At 37.2% G+C, this 18417-nt stretch overlaps 2 protein-coding genes across 2 annotated transcripts in view; both read left to right on the top strand.

Moving 5' to 3' along the window:
* Positions 1-18417, top strand: part of LOC105675890 (myoblast determination protein 1 homolog) — a 145191-nt gene that overhangs the window by 84144 nt on the left and 42630 nt on the right. The window lies entirely within an intron of this gene.
* Positions 10902-16440, top strand: LOC105675889 (achaete-scute complex protein T5-like). The gene is made up of 2 exons (XM_012373369.2): positions 10902-12842; positions 14536-16440. The coding sequence occupies exon 1, from the start codon at positions 11913-11915 to the stop codon at positions 12798-12800; it is 888 nt and encodes a 295-aa protein (XP_012228792.1). The 5' UTR covers positions 10902-11912; the 3' UTR covers positions 12801-12842; positions 14536-16440.

The following is an 18417-nucleotide window of genomic DNA, read 5'->3' as shown; positions in this document are numbered from 1 at the left end:
CCGATGTACAAAGTCTCTTTCGCGTGCGTGCATGCATGATCTTGATGGCGTACACGCACTTGCGCGCTCGAAATCGCGCGTCGCGAAATGTGCGCGTCATCGACATATTTTCGGATCTTTGCGTGTGATATCGTCCCTCTTTTCTTTCCACTGTCCCGCATTGCTTGCATTCTTTCCTCTCAAAGTTATATCTTCGAAGAAAAGATTTTAAGATAAAAGCAAACTGTAAGTCAAAAAGAATATTTCGTTGAAAGGATATTACACAACACGCGTAGAGAGCACGATGTTATTTGTAAATATTTGTATCTATCAATATCCATATATAGCAATTAATGGATATTTAAAATCACAAAGTAAAAAATCAATTCTATTAACATAAGTAATCCTTTTATCCTGTATAAAAATCCGCGCATTAGTGTGACACTAATTAAATGTATATTTAAAATCATGGTGTTGATAACGAGAGAAAGAAAGTCCACACAAATAATTATCTTCCCCAATTCCCTATCCAATTTCGTAATATCGTAATATCTCAGAATTCCAAATCTTTGAACAGTAGAATTAAATAAGCAATGTCCCGGAATGGATGTTCACAGTTCATCGTCCATATTTATTTTCTAATTAACATTCTTTAATTGCAATACAGATTACTCGCTTATCGTTAAAATGCAAATTAACACTCAAAGATGGAACTTTTTTCACCACGTGCAGCACGTGTTTCGTATCAGCCACCATTTTTTTCTTTTTTAGATCAAAGGTATTCTGAAATAGAGAAAATTGATGGATCGTAGCCAAGTATCAATATATTAAGTAATACACATAAAATATGATTTAAGGATCGTAGCACGTTTGAGACGCGACGGCAGCTGCCATCGTAATTGGTAGCCTCGGAGGCCCGCATGGCTCCAAGTATCGTTGTGTATCTCTCGTATCGATGTAAAAGCAAAAACTCGATTTTTTAAAAAGATGGCAAGGAAAAGTCGCGTGGCACGCGTCTTATAGCGTCGCTGATACGGCGCTCAATGCCGCGCCGAAGAATTTTGAACGACGTCATCGATAGCTTTCCGTATCGTTCTCAAGCAGTTGTTTCCGATGTCTGTCGAAACGTCTATGTCACTCTCACAACAATTATGCAAACGATATGTTAACATCGCCAAATACGACGTGTTAATGACAATTTCCAATTTCGAAAATTGTTTAATAAAAGACACAATAATGCCGAAAAAATCACTTCTTATCTTGATCTCGATGTGAATTATTGTTGATATCAAAAACTATATTTAGATTGATCGAGTTAACATCGAAGTATAATAAATTGAATATTGCAATATGATCTGTGAAAATTGTATCTAAATTTTTCGAGTATCATTCTGCGTGCCTCTCGCGAAATACGCCGTGCAGTTGATCGCGAGTAAATTTCATGCGAATTCCACCTGCTGTTTTGTTTCCAGGCAGACCTTTGCTTTTTTATCTTCTTCCTTCTCTTCCACTGTATACGCAGTATTTTCTTTCATTTTCTATTCTCTCGCGTGATCGCATTGTACGTGCACGCGTAGTCCGTGAAAGAAGCTGCTGCATCGACGAGGTCGTTTTATAATTTTTGCCAAAAATTTTTATCTTACCATCACATCGCGTGAAAAACTCTTAACAAACGATGAACGGGCAAGATTTCTATAAAAAAATCCAAGTAGATTCAGACTTCACAATAATACGCAGAGTGAGCGTTTCTTTTTTTATTAATTTTTTAATAATTTAAATGTTAATATTTACGATAATCATGATTACACTCAAATCGATGCGAATGTATGAAGTGTCGCAAAACAACAACGACGATGCTGCTGTCTTTGATAATCGATTCATTATCTTGCCGCAGATAATTATGATCACCGATGTGTAATTAACAGGGCACCGGCGCTAAAAAGTGAGAGAAGAACACATGCCGTACGCGCTATCTTCGAAATCTCTTTGCTAGTCCCTTTTCTGATTCTTTTATCCTGCGCCCCTTTTCCCTTCCATTCACAGCTCCTACTTATCCTTTTTCGCCTCTCGAGTCCTGGTCCCGCACTTTGGTATCTTTTTTTGGCACGCCCCCTTTCGGGGATCCTTTTTGGGGTTTGTCCTTCGTTATTACTCGCCGAGATTATCGAGGTTTTTAGCACCTCGGAACACTGGGTGCCCTCTTCGGGGCCCATTTTTTTGCGCACGATTCGTGGATCGATCGTGCCGCTTGCGCGAAGGGTTATCTCGGCGTTCCAGAGTGACGCGGCAGTAAAGTTAATTACGTTGGAACACAAACTTTATAAGTAATCTGTGAATTTTTGCCGCACCCTGAAATATCATTTTAGGTAATTGTTATATTAAGTCAGAAAGTATCATATGTATGTGTGTGTGCGCGAGTCAAGTACTTTGAGATATTTAAGCTACACAGATTAGTTTCTTTTATGTAACATTTCATAAAAAATGGAAAAATATCTGTTTTAAAAAATTAAGCTTTAATTGAGCATTAAATACTTTTTTTATTCCGCTAAATTTATCTTGCATGTTTACAATCAAACATTCTGCCAACTAATTAAATTTGCTTTAAAAATAAAAAAACGTGACATATTTTTATCCACACTTACAAATAAATCTTCATTCGACAAAAATTCGAAAAATTTCTTTTGCATTTGCTAATCAAGTATTTTGCAACAAATTTTTATTATTGTTTAAACTTTATATTAGAAAATATTATCTAGATTTAATTCTCAATTTATTTTACTGATTCCGTAAAGAAAATCTGTGATATTACATTATAGATTGTATAAATTATGTTATTTCCCGTAAAATACACTCATATCATAATATAATCTAAGTAATTAGGATTTAATTAAATTAAATTTTTAAACTTGAGATAATTGCCTGTCGATTACAAAGAAGGCCATCATCCGTCAAATTTTTGCGCATTTTTCCCCGCGTGTGCTTATAACCAGGTGTTGCCGCTGTGCGTGAGTATAAGCAACACGGCATGTACGTCCGATTATTTTATTATAACCCTCGATCGTATGTGTTCGCGTGGGAGGCGGCAACAGTGACGGCGGCGGCGGCGGCAGTGAGAGAGAGAGATATTTAAGTGTTTTTTATTATCCCCCGATTTCTCGTCGGGCCGGTGATACCTCAAGGCGCGCGTCCGTGGCAGACCGGTACACAGCAGGGTTCGGGATCCAGACTCTCACGGGTCACAGGAACAACGTGCGGGCCCGCGTCCTTGACCGCGAAACCTTGACATCCCGAACGATTGCATCCGACCTCTCACGGTAGACCACGTCATTTCGTGAAAGTGGAAACGCGCGATGCCAGCGACGTGCGCGCATATACTTATACTGTTTGTCTCATTTCATCCCTCGCGTCCGACCACGGCCGTCATCAGCTGCCCGATATTTGCATGTCAACAAGGCGCGCATGGAATCGCGTGCCGAGTACTCACAATAGGAGTGGACTTGAAAATTGTAGGTGGAGAGCGCATGTAAGCGAATGTGTTTGCTCCAGGAGATACCACTGCAATTTGCTTACATGGTATTTTCGCACTTATGTGTTTAAGCGCGCTTTGTGTTGAATTTTCTAAATGCAGTCGGCTGTACTTTATACTTACATCGGTATATAAGTGCATTGTAAAAATATACATCGGTATTGTATGCCAAAGCTCACAGATGTTTAATAACAGTTTCTTTAACTGATTTGATATCGATTTTTCCTCAACAAAAATGTCGAAGAGAAAAAGTCAACATATTTTTTTAATTTTTAATGTCATATATATTTTCTTACAACTAAACTTTAAATTAAAATTCTATTAAGACTCACTTGAAGTGAATTTTAAAATATCTCTTGTTTATTTATTCCACAAGAGATTAATTCCTTAACAGATTCTTTTTCAATCACTTGTAACTCGAAAACTATTGACTATGTCGACATTTTCGTACAGGAAAAATCAATTGCACAAATTTAATATAAAATAAACAATTTAAAGACGGATTTAGGGACGAAAAATAAATCGATTAGTTGCGTGTCGGCTATATGGATGGTACGAATTAAGTTTTAATCGGCGAATACAGCTTCGTAATATCACATCGTTACTGGTATCCGGCGCGGTTCAAGGAGAAAGGTCCACCGATGTTTTCCTTCTCTCACACGGCCTCTTGTTCTCCGTAGTTAATGTATTCAAGGTCTCTTGGGATTTAATCGATTAATGCGTAAGGACACGATTCGATTCTTCAACGTCGTGAGCCACCGCACAGCAGAAAGGATTTTATCAGGTAGGTAACCTATGGTCTACGCTTAATTCCGACGCTTGTAATTAAGCCTGTCTCGGAATATCTCACATTCCGCGGCGCCCGATCCCCAAAGGGCACCGGTGATAATTTAGATAACGCCGTCAAAAAGCCAAATCGCCCTTTCGTCTTCACGCAGCTACAGTGTGCGGTAGCAGGTATAAAGCCGAAATTTCTCTCTCGGCGAGGAATATCCTTCGGACGTATGAAAATTTGAGAAGTCACAAAGCGACCTTAACAACCACGATCGTTATTGCGGTGAATCTTTTGCGAGGGTCGACGATCGGCACAGCGAAAGAAGGAGATATATTTATCTTTAACGAGGAATGGAAATTGGAAATTCACGATTTTGAAAACTACGGATGATGAGAGAAACTTGCGTCACAAGTTTGACATATTTGACCTTAGTTCCGCTTTCCTGTTAATCTTAACAGCGTGTAAGCGGGATTTAATATTTAGCCGGCGATAAAATGTGACGCGATAAAATGCTGAATGGAACTCATTGTCGATCGGCAACCACTACACGAACCGTCGTACAGAACGTAGTACTATGATGCAAAGTCATAGAGCAATTTCTGAAACGCGTATAACTTAAATATACCGCGCCGATCTCTCTTCGACGCCTTCGTTCGTAAAAACGGTGTTTGAATAGGCTAAAATTAAACGATTGTATTCATCATTTAATATTTTCAACGATAGTATTTTTGACCAATCAAGCTTCTCTTGTAAAAGAAATATCAAGTCACGTAGCCACACATTCAGTAGTCCGATCTTTATATTCCGACGGATATCACCGCCTCGAATCATCGGTGATGATCGCCGGTAGCTGTCGATCGAAATCTTTTCAACGGCTGGCCAAACTCGCGGAGGATTTGTGATTCCGCCTTTTGTCGGGCAGAAGAAATTCCTGTGGGACGTCTGCCGTCGCGCACAGATAGTCTAACCAGATAGTTCAAGAAGCGCGCGCGGTCCCTCACTCCGGGATTGGCGTTCCCTTTGTGCGTTCACGTGAAAAATGACTCGTCGAATGATCCGCCGCAGAAGGACGCGCGCGGGGCCTATCTCGGGATTATACCGAGCTATGCAAGACACTCGCGCGATAAATCTTCAACGAGAAGAATCGCTGTGCCGATCGTCGATCTCCGATTCTCGATCTTGTGACGATCGCCGTTCCTACAAGCGTTCTTACACGCGGACCAGTGATAGAGATGGATGACACCCGGCGCGGAGAGAAACCGCGATTACGCCGGATTGAATTGTGCCAGCGGATCCGACATGTAATACGACGGTCGTATAATGCAATGGTGGTACGCGCATGATGTATATACTAAAATGTTCGTGCCTTCTTATTCAAATTGCATTCTCTTGTTCTGCGATTACATTGATTCTATTGATTGTAGTGATATGTTAATATTGAATTGTATTATCAAAAGTTTTAATATTTATCGTACTATGGAAGGTTCGATATTAAGGTATACCATATTATTGGATTCACGATGGTGAAATTATAAATCCATTAGTAATTATATTATTTTCATGCAAGTTGAATTATTAAATATAATTTAATTATATATAATTTTTGTGTTTATTGTTACGATAAAATCTTTATGATAAAAGAAGCGTAAAATTTAGTCTCTATAAAAATAAAACTCACGAAAAATTAAAATGGTTTCTAGAATATATTTGATATAATAAAATTTTTGTCTCTTATTATTCATTTGTTTATTCATTCATTGTTATGATACAATCAATATTTTACAGGTGCAGCTTATAGATAAATTTTTATTACGCATGATTATCTGTGAAATCAACGAGATTTTACACATTTTATCAATAAATCAATGTCGTCGACGAAAACAGTAAATGTCTAAAAAAAGTGTTACATGTGGAATAAAAATAAACAGAGAATTTATTATACGCATAATAAAAATGAAATAATCCTTGTATAGTCTTGATTATCAATGCGGGTAATTAATTGCAGATGAACCGTCCGATATCGATAATGAAACATTTTTCATAGCAATTAGCATAAATAACAATTATAGTAGACGGCTTTTTAATGCACGTATAACACGAAATCAAGTAAAATTATACGCCAAAAAACTAAATGAACGCTCTTGTGCATAATGATTTATCTCGTTTTCGTTTTCTTAAGATTAAAAACAGTAGTAACTTTGAAAAACAATTAAACAGTCATATTAAAGTATTAAAATCTTACTTGTTTATACCACATGCTCCTTATTAGGTGCAGGGTGTGCGCTGATTTATGAAAAGGATCACATCCACGGTAATAAAGCGACAAGGTCGCGCAAGGTATATTAAAGCACGGAAAATCGCAACGGCTGAAACGTGTCGTGGATTATTAATCAGCACAGCAATGCACTTGCGTCGACCGATGGAGTGGTAAAATCCTGTCGTTTTGTACTTAAACGAAGAATTATGCGCTGGCTGTCACGGCAATTCGCTCGACACCCGCCGTCGCGCCAAGCCACCGTCGGAGTAATTGCAACGTTCCACGCGTACAAAATTCATCGAGTATTTTCCGGTATGCAAATAAGATGTGTATTTGTTCAAACGTGACAAACTCAAAATACAATGAGTGACAAAATACCAGCTAGTAAGGGTTGACAGGAGTGATAAACCAAGTCTCATTGTTAGTTGACCTTAGAAATCTCCCGCAGCGAAGCTCTCTGGATTTAAAATGACGTATATATATATATATATATTTACTTATTTACTGGTCACACGTTGATACGCACATTCACACACGGACATTATTTCGCCCCGCGATATAATTTGCCGTGCCAAAACGTCGCGCGCTCTTCTTTTTTGCCTCTTCTTGCATCTTCCGGGATGGTATTCAGGAAGGATGAGTTGGGAAGATGAATTCCGATAAGCATCTCGCTGTCAAATCATTTTTACGCGTGCCTTGAACAAAGTGCACATTGCCCATTAATGCGCGCACGCTTGGACGCAAAGTGCGGTTTAATTACGGCATGATAAGTACCTACATATGCGCTTCTCGACGATGATAATCAGCGCCGTCTTAATAACGCATGTCGTTATTCAACCACTTAATACGTCGAGTGCAGACATATTATACAATTTATAAAATATATTGACTACTTGTTATTAAAATAACTAATAACTAATCTGTATTCATACTGATAACTTATCGAGGAAATTTATCAGATACATCTTTAACTCCACAGAAAATTCGACAGATTCTGTTTCAGATAATCTACAATACGTTAACATATAATTAATTAATTAATTGATTTGACCGTTTTTGCTTGTTGTATCAATTTTTTAATGCTTTTTCTACGATTGTGCAGGATTTTTAAATCTGCATTTTTATCAAAAATGTAAAAAATCTTCGAAATATTGATATGAGCGAGTTAATCAACGTCGGTATCCGGCCAACCTGTTGCGACATATGTTACGTACGTTGGCTCACGCATCGATACTCATACCTGCCAGCATACGTTTGCGCACCATATGTGTCGCCGATTATATTCCGTTCGGCAACCCCCCACATGACCCCTAACGAAATAGGCGTATGCAAGCGTAAATTCTCTCCCTCGAACTCTCTTTATCTCCCTACTCATTCCGGAACACAGAAGTATTTGTGCATTACATGTGTGCGAGCCGGTGTCGACGTGCCGACACGTCAAAATCCATATTTTCGTGGCTAACCTGCACTGCACGTGTCAGACGACTTGCACTTAACAAAAATATTTTACAAATTTCGTTGTTATAACGATATAAAATTTATATCAATGATTTATATTTTTATATAATTAATATAATATTATTAATAACTGTCGTATAAAAATTATCAACATCATGAAGTTATTGGAAATTAATTAAGCAATTAATTCTTATCGTAATTATTACATAAACTATATCTTTTTTACATTTATAAAGCGATACTTAAAACTTGCAATAATATAAAAAAAGGCTATCGTATATCCACGAGATGATCAAGCTCATTACTTGATGTCCTTATTGATATAAGTAATCTCAATGACGATGTATTTTCGCATGGATGCAGTTATCAAGGACAATCGTTATCGATCTTGTCAGCACTGCCTGCAGTTAATTAGAGATCTCAAAAAATTCTCTTTGTGTCATTATATCCAACCAATTATTTTGCAAAATTAAAGTATTTAATTCTACAATCTCCAAAAACAATGAGTTTGCCACTTTTATACAAATTATGATATATTACGTAACATAAAAATATTTCACAAGAGTATTAAAAATGGAGAGGCAACTATTATTACGTTTCTTACTTAAAAACTCGTTAAATCGTTTACGGTAACATGTAATCGACACAAATCAACACCGGTATGTTATTAGAATAACGTATTATAGAACAAAACCGCTCTAAACTGCTTCCATTGTGAAAATGATGGAGAACAAGAGCCCAGAAATTGTAACAACTGCACACACAGCGCACCCATAGTCCATACTTCATCCGACCAACCACAGAAAACCCCTAATCTCTATGATCGCACAGGACAATGATCCGAACGATCTAACATCTAAAACCATGCCCGAGGCGCGAGACGACTGCAACGCGCGCTGGATCGCGCAGTTGCATCGGAGCAAGGGTTGACTCGAAGAACACAACCGTGGCATCGTTCATCTCACCACTCGGCACGGTAATTAATTCCATGGTAATTAGTGGCAAAGTGTTTGGCCGAAAAGAGAGGAAGAGAGGCCGGGCATTGAGTGGCCCGAGAATATAATTATGGAATAAAATCTATCTCTCCGAAATTCAAGACAATAAGGCTATTACGAGTGTCCAAGAAAATTTCGCTCGATAAATTAACCGTTTCATAGATTCCGGTGGAATAAAATTTCTTATTTTTATTGTATATTTCAATTGTATAAAAAGAAAGTCTGATAACGATAAATTCCATATTAAAATACAGGTAATTAAGTCTACCTGTAAGATCTTTTAATATTAATATAAGCTGTAAGTAAGTAATTCTACAACATAACACGCGTATCATTCATATTTCCAGCGTTTCCAGAGGTGCTTGTCTTTTTTTGCATTTCTACCGGAAACCCTTATCGGGAGTTAAAAGCACGTATCTATTATCTATCTGTCGAACTCCCGCTTGACGTCTATTTATTCGTGTAGAAATGTCCAGCGGGATCCTGCCGCCCTATAGCGCTCCCTCGCGCATCGCCTTTTCGACAAGGAAAAGGACGGACTTGTGAAAAGAGACGGAAAGAACCGTCGGAATCAAAAAAGAAAAAAAAAAGGGGGAGATATACGGGGAGCATATACCTGTTCCACGCGCGAGCACGCATACTGGCAAACGCGCGCACGTAAACGTGGTTCCCCGCATGTATGCGCGCGTACATCCCCCCCCCATACGAGCGCCCTTAAGCACGAGACTCGAGCAAGCACGCGTGTGCCCTTCTCGTACACGCACGCACGTATGCACGCACGTATGCAGACGCACGCTCCGTTCGGTGAGGATAAAACCGGACGAATGGAACGGGGGAATCGGCGGATGGGAGTAGGCGCGCGCCACGAATGTGAGGAAGGGAGGACGGCTCGCGTCTCTTCCCCTTCCTCTTTGTCGTCATACATGTCTTCTTTACTACTGATGGCAATGAGCAACTTATCAATGAGTCCGCAAATAAATTTTCTCGGGAAACATGACTTCCCCGTGAGATAATCGAAGCGATATTGTATTTCAAGCGGAATTAACTAACGTCGGCGTATGTTTATATCTTGTGCGTCACTTACTCTGTCTTTCATATAATTCCTTATAATAATTCTCATAATTCAACATGTATCGCGTAATTCTATTAGCTATCAATTAAGGAACTCGATCGATACAAATGTTATTACAGATACAAGAATTTGATTCTCAATTTGACGGGCTGCGTATAAGTGCACGGTCTGCTTCGCTATTTGTCGCGCTTGACTTGACGCGAGATACAATCGTGTTTCTTGCTTTTTTTTATCGCACCGAGAAATTTTTTGAAAGATAAACTATATTCTGGACTTTTTCCACATTCTGCGATAGCTGCAATTTATAATAAAATATGTGTGTTCCATAAAGACGACACGTGCTACAGTCATGCCCATCACTATGCTATTCTACCGTCGCTACTCCTCGCTTTCCCCCCCCCCCTCGCTCCCCTCACCCCACTGTTGCAGTCGTCTCGGGTACTCGTATGTTCCATGCCACCGGGCTCCTTTACCCTCCTCCGATACCTCTTCGTCTTCTGCACAGCTTCTCTCCAGCCGCACAGACCTCTCCATCTCCTCCCACTCCCCCTTGTTCCTCATCATTCTTCCTCTTCTTCTTCTCCGATTTCTGTCCTCCTCGTGTGTTCTACACCTCGCTCTCTCGCCATCTCACTTCGTCGACTTGCCCAGGTCCCCGGACCAGCTTTTCTTTCTCCCGGTAACTGTTCAAATTTCGATTCCCGAGACACTCGCTGGGCCGGTGGGGATGTGTGGACCCTTATACATAGCAGTGTTTCTCAACAACCCGGCTGGTCCTATGTAGACATTGGGCCTCACTGATGTTTAATTACGGATTTAATAACCTTTTTATAAATAAATTTAATTACTTTTTTTCATAACTTTTTTATAAATAAATTGCACACATATAACGAATAAACTTGTATTAAAGTCGACACGTAAAATATTTTTTAATCTGTTTTACATTCTTTGTATCAAAATTTATTTCTTTTCTTCTTTCATTTTCTTTTAAGCTTCTCTTAACGATATTATATTAATTTTGAATTTTTTGTTAACATTTGTTTATCGAAAAATATATGCATTTTTTACGAACCGTGTGTTATACGACGACGAGATCTAAATTTCAATAGAGAAGATAAAAGAATATATTCAATTTTTTTATATTCTCTCGCGTGCGTTTGTGATTTATTCATGGAAAAACAGAAAAAAATATTTGTATCTCTTCTAAATGGGATTTATATCTCTTTAACGTTAGCGCGTCAACTATTTCGAGCACACGCCAATGATAAATCTTATCATACCGATAACGTATCCTGAAAGGTAAATTGGCAAACAGATCGAGATGGTAGCGGCGTACTAGTACGAAGACGATCGAAGATGAGAATCTCGGGCGGCGTAGGGCCTTTGGGACCGCAGTGGTGGGGAATCACAGGGGTATGAGGCACTACAGGCCGGTGAGATAGGGAGGGGGAGAAGAAGATGGGGGGTTTAGGACCCGAGATCGAGTACGAGGGCTTGTAGAGGGGCTTGGCGCGTGCCCCCTTTGGCTATATAAGGCCCTGCACCCTCATTGGCTAGGCATTTCGGGAGCCAGATTCGTACTGAGAGCATCGAGGGTGCGGTTTCAGTTTTGTTCCCACGCTTCGCTTTCCGGTCGGTAGAGTTTATTTAAACTTTACGCATTCGTCCGTTTCGTCCTTACGATCGTGTGCGACATCACGAGGTGATTAAAAACGAGGCGTGCATCTGGACTCACCTCGCCCAAGTTTTTCCGATACGTAATATCGAGCAGTGTACTCGACGAAGGTTAGGCTTGGCACGCGCTGTTACAACTCCTGCTCCCAGGTGGTGGGGGGATTTGTACCCGTGATATGACCTTAGTGGGGCCGAAAGAGGAGAACGTCCTACCCATCATGCTGAGTGTGCAGCAGCAACATCACCACCATGGCCTTCACGCCACTTCAAGTTCGCAAACACACCGCGGCAATGTGATTGTCTCCACTGGCAGCATGCCGACCGGCAACAATACCCTACAACACGGATGTAAGCGGTCCAAGATCTACGGTCAGACTGCCGGGCCGTACGGCACGGTGCCGCATCAACCAGCGTCAGTGGCCCGGCGAAACGCGCGAGAACGCAACAGGGTAAAGCAGGTAAACAACGGATTCGCCACTCTACGACAGCACATACCGCAGACAGTGGCGCAGGCGCTCGGAAGCAGCACAGCCGGGGCTCACAGCGGATCCAGAGCAGGTAGCAAAAAACTATCAAAAGTCGAAACTTTGAGGATGGCGGTGGAGTACATCAGGAGTCTTCAACGCCTTCTGGAGGAGCACGACGGCGGCTCCGAGTCCAGTGGATCCTCACCCATTTCTTCGACGTCCTCCAATTCGCCCGCGTGTGGTTCCGAGAACGGGATCGGCTCCGATTCCAACCTTCATTCGGCAGAAATGAGACTACGAGGTAGCATCAGCGGAGAGATCCGTCATCATGGCAGTCCACACAGAACTGACATGCACCGGCATCAACATCTCAGGCAGAATTCGAGCCCGACTTTCGTTCCAACGCCGTGCTCGGACGCGTCGAGTTCACCAACGCCAAGCTTCGTCTCGGAGACCTCGTCGGCCGGCAGTCAAGGTTACGGCACGTCAGGCACGCTCTACGCGACACATTCCGACAGTTACGACAATTACGAACCGATGAGCCCGGAGGACGAGGAGTTGCTGGATGCCATATCCTGGTGGCAGCAGAGCCAATGAGCACTTTTACTACGTTGATTCTGCCTTTGCGTCCTTCTCAAGGTTGGTGTCGTGATCCGTTGTTTCTCTTTTTGTAGTTGTAACTTGCGGGTCATTCACGTTGCGAGGCTTGCGGCCTTGAACGAAGCTGCATCGCGTGTCGCAATCGTGAATGTCAGTCTCATCTCGTTGTACTTTTTCAAAGATTCTTTGTGCATTAGTTTATTGTGAGTGATATCGTGTCAAACGTCATTTCGTTGTAATTTTCAATCTCGTATATTTTTATTCTCTTGAATCTAAATTTTATCTTTAATTAAAAAAATTTTACGATAATATTTTATTGTTAAAATCCATAAACAATGAAACTGGATAACTGATAATTGATCATTGTTGAATTATATTAATACATCGACGCTCAATAATTCAATCGATTCACCCGATTCTTCGTATTTTTTTTCTTTCTGGTCAACCACCACCCTCGGTTGACAGTCGTAGGTATATTTCGTTTAAAGACGAATACTCGCTATGTTACCTATGGAAGCTCAAAGGAGTTCCGACTAAAATTGTGACCTTGCCTTCTTACAATGCGCGCGAACCCTCGCTGGTTGAACCCTGTCCATTCAAATCGCAGACCCATTCAGGGAGCAGCGAATATACATTCGAGGAGCGACGCTTTTGTACCACGATTTCTTTCACAGTACGTTAATGCGCATACGTGTGTACGTGAATGTCGGTCCCTTTTCTACCGTTTTTTTCTTCGACCCTCCTCCCGACTCCGCGCCCTTCAGCGGCATTTTCGAGTCGCTCGATCATCAAGGAAGACACCTTTTTTTCGGTTGAATATGTACATTGTACAAAGTGAGTCATCGTTTAATAAAAAAAAACATAACATAGATTTTAATTTTTCAGATTGAAAATTATAGCATTATTCTAATATAAATTTTTAAATGTAATAAACTAAAGGGTAGAAATATCTGAAAAGAATATAATGCTTTATATCGTCAAAGTTTCTTTCGTAAAAATTATTTTTTAGGAATTCTTTAAGTCAACGACCTTAGCAAATCGCAAGCATAGAAAAAATACCGATTGTCTTCTCAAATCCCCGTTCGAATTTAATCTTGATGGACGTAACTTTCGGGTTCTCAACATATCTTCCCTTACCCTTACTTTTTCTCTGTCGCCGTCCTTCTTTATTCCATCTCCCGTTCCTCCTCTCTTTTTTTCACGCGGACGATTTTGTTTGCCACGTTTAACCTGAATGCATCTTTCAGGATATTCCGGGTCTTCGTTGTCGGTTTTTGAACCGGTATCACGTTCTCTTTTTCTCTCTTGCTCTCTCTTTCCACTTTTTCTCTCGCTTACGAAGAGCAGGATTTCTTTGCAGTATTGCCCTTACCTGAAATCATCCCCTACTTTTATCATCTCTATATAGCCCCTGCAGGGATTCTTTTTTATCATTTTTTTCCAACTGGAAGTGATTTTTTATAAATGATCGATATCAGCGCGAGTATATATATGTAGAGAGAGAGAGAGAGAGAGAGAGAGAGAGAGAGAGAGAGAGAGAGAGAGAGAGAATATCACTTTAATTAATAATCATATTAAGATGTAGTAAAATTCGCGCGTAAGTTAATTTCTTTATATAATAGATATATTATATATATATATATATGATCAACTATATAGTTTAAAAATTGTCTTCTCTGTTTTAATATTAAATACACTTATCTAATAAATTTTTTTCTATTTACTGTTATAGCAATGATCAAATGCAAAGGTACAAGTGGGTCAAAGATATAAAGCGAACAAGGGAAACAAAGGTAATTGAAGAAAGCGGCTGTTGCACTAATTACAATCTAGTCATATTATTCTTTTATTTTTACTTTGTTGTCTAAATTAATGTAACACACTATTTTCTCTTGTATAAATGCAAAGGTTCTTAAAAAACGTATTATTTATAAGAATGATGTTGTATCGATATCAATCATCTTTGATGCATCTTTAATGCGATTAGAAATAATGTTTAGAAAGTATACAACAAATGTATTTGCAATTTTTAAATTACGCGGTCTTTTTATTTCATAATTATTTTTTTGTATTTTATTATTCAAGAATTAATACAAGAAGACTATGCTCATACGAAAATAAGGCGCCTGATTGGCAGTTTATTATTTATTCAGGATGCCTTATCTATCTTAACGTCCTTAGATTATTTTCCAACTACTCATTGCATGAACAAATATTTCAAAAAAGTGTTGCACGATTTTGAGGAAGATATATAAAGAGATATGTCACAATATGTGTCACCGTAAAATATGATGTAACTCGTAACGTATTCAACGTTTTCACTAATTTTATCTGAATGCTTTTACACGTGCAGAATAATTAAAATAATCGTAAAAAATTATGTGAATCTATTTGAAACATAAAGATAATATTTAAAGTCTGGAAGCGATTCTATACAAAACGCTTTCCTCGAAATTATTTAAAACGTTCTTTCGATGAAAAATTCATCGATAATTTGAGGTCGTTAAGTTTTCGAAATAGCATCCGTTGATATGTTAAAATTATTTGTGCGTAATAATTATAATAATTTTATATATTATATTTTATTATATTACATTACATTATATTATATGTTGTATTATATCATATTATTTTATATATAATGATTGTACAATAATAATGAGTATACATATATGTATATATGTTAAAAGTGAATTCGCGGTAATTCTATGCAATTCCGGACGATTCCATAGAATCACTGGCTATGTTAATAAATGTAAGTGTTAGCGCTGTCAATATTCAGGATATCCGGATATCTTAGATATTATTCGGATGCTTCATTATAACTATTACAAATAACAAATAATTAACGTAATTATTATTATATTATAATATTATTGCTACATTATTATATAATAATCATTTATAGTGTTACTGTTAGCAGTGGCCAAGTAATTGTTAAACATGGATATATCCAATTATTACCCAAATTCTCATTTAACTGGATGTCAACCGGATTCATTATTTTATTCTGCACTATTTTTTCGAATACAGCATTGGTATTTAAGTAATTAATTTCTCTTTTTTCCTTTGTAGACATTTATTTACTGTGCTTTTATAATTGGTAAAATTTATATATTTTTAATTACATCCTACAATACAAACTTAAAATGATATATAATTATTTAAAAAATTAAAAATATATATAAAGAGAGTATTATTGATTACAACATTCAGAGAATAATGTTACATTGATATTTATTGAAAAATAATATTATTCTTTGATACACTATCGTATTTTATACATTCAATTATCTTTTTTAAGAATATAATTCTGTGTAAAAAGGTTTAATCCAAATATTCATAATTTTATTCTATCCGGTTTCCTAGTTATTTCAAAATAAATTTTGTACACGTAGTATCCGAATAATATCCGAAATATCCAGATATGGCCAGATATCTGAATATAGGCAGCATTAATTATTTCTATATTGCATTGTATGAAAATTATATAAAAGACAATCGGATAAAAAAGTATGTACGATCGAACAAATCGATCAATGACGCTTTGCGATCGGCAGTGCCTTTTGTACATAAAAAACATTGTAATAAAATTCAATGACAATTTGTTAAAAAAATATAACAAATGACGTTACAACTCTATATTATTATTTATCAAGCTACTTAACCTATTTTAATATTTGCGAAACAATTCACACTCATTTACACAGGTACATATAAACTAATTTCACTTACTTTTAAAAATAATTTCAACTTTAAATTTATACAATAGAATCTATCACAAACATATACAAAACTGCAATTATGCAATTGCTTACTCTCTCTTTCTTACTTTATATTTCAAATATATTTATATTTTTGTATTTTAATAAATCTCATAAATATTTTTTGATGACAAAATTTAAATGATTATTCAAACTTGTCATTATCTGAGTTAAAAGTGTGTGTGAATTCAAAGCTTAAATGCATCTCATTTCATCGTAATTATCGACAATTGCATATGTGCAGTTCTGCAGGTGCCAAACATTTTATTTTATTTTTTTGTAACTATAACTTAAGAATATTAATGAAGCGGTTCGAAAGGAGGATATAACACCTGTCATATTTTTTTCCGACGTTATATCAATTTTATTTTAAATATATTCATTGCATATAATAAATATAATTATTGAATATACAATTGCATACATTTTTTTTCTAACGTCTACAAAAATTAAAAATTAATAAAACACAAAATTTATTTATGTGCCATAAAGCAAAGTTAAAGTTTAGTTTCAACTTTTAATTAATTTTCAGTTCAAATCAGATCCGATTAAAGATTGCAAACTAAGATAAATTTGACCAAGGTTATATAATAAATTTTTTAATATTATTTATTTAAAAAAATATGAACAAATGTATTCTACATCTAGTTTAAAATTTACTAAAACTAAATTTGGTCTGGTATAGTACTTTCAATGTTTTATATATATTTTAATATATAGCTATTTGTTTGGAAGTAATATTATTTTTATTTAAATATTAATTGCAAGTTCTGAAAGTAAAAAAATTAAAAAATAATGTTTTCTGGAAGCAAATTGACAAGATTACGACGCAAGAAAGGGCTGATCTCGATTATCCCTTCAGTGTCCCTGTGGTTTTTGAGTAAATAACACGAGGAAATAACAGTAATTTCTGTGTTGCGCGCCCCTTTGCCTCACGATTTTCGAAACCGCAAACAACTTAAAACGGCTGAATTAGTGTTAAAGGTTGCAATGTGTGTCTCACGATTGATTTGCAAAATGCAACGTGTCAATTTGGTACAGTTCGAACTGCAATGCCAGTATATTAAAAGATAAGTAAATATTAATTATCTTAAAAATGTGTATCTGAATCCAAATATAGAATTTTCTAAAAAATATAAATACTTTTGAATTAATATCCTGCATATTTTCTTTTTTTTTATCTTTTACATTGATTTTATAAAATTTAATAATTATATCTTAATTATTTAGGTTTAATACATCGTGTGAAGATTTTACTTACACGGTCGCGTTTCAGTCTATCTTTCCTTATCTACATCAACGAGTTCATGCGAAAACACGAAGAGGAACGGTAATAGATGTTCACGAGAACGGACGATCGAATCCTGTGGGCCTGTTTTACCGGTGCAACAAGTTAAAACGACGAGCTGCTTCAAGGGTGAATTAACTATACGAATCCAGATCCGTCTGGCTGGTAAGGATCCTTGCTAAAAACAACTAGACTCGCTCTCATTGTTATGCGGCTGGTTCTTTCAGATGCTTTCAAATTGGATTTAAGGTTAAACAACAAAGCCTGTTGTATATTGTTGTTCCGTAAGTTCAGTGTGTCTCTTGAATGATAACATTAATCGTTAATTATTGAAAGTTATAGTGAAATTTTCTGAATATAAGTTCCGGCACTTTTAGAGTCTATTAGCAAATTTTTACTAAACTTTTCCGTATTTTTAATTGTTGATAACATCCGTGTTTTGTGAAAGTAACCATTTTGTACTGAAATTTTTATTTTATCATATGTTATAATGTGTCATTCAATTTTTCAGTGCAAGAATCAACGACAATCTTCGCAATTTCTTATCATACGGATTTTGCGA

The sequence above is a fragment of the Linepithema humile genome, chromosome 3, assembly GCF_040581485.1.
Source record: "Linepithema humile isolate Giens D197 chromosome 3, Lhum_UNIL_v1.0, whole genome shotgun sequence".
Lineage (NCBI taxonomy): Eukaryota > Metazoa > Arthropoda > Insecta > Hymenoptera > Formicidae > Linepithema > Linepithema humile.
The sequence above is the reverse complement of the archived record's forward strand: the minus strand, read 5'-3'. Positions and strand labels throughout refer to the sequence as shown.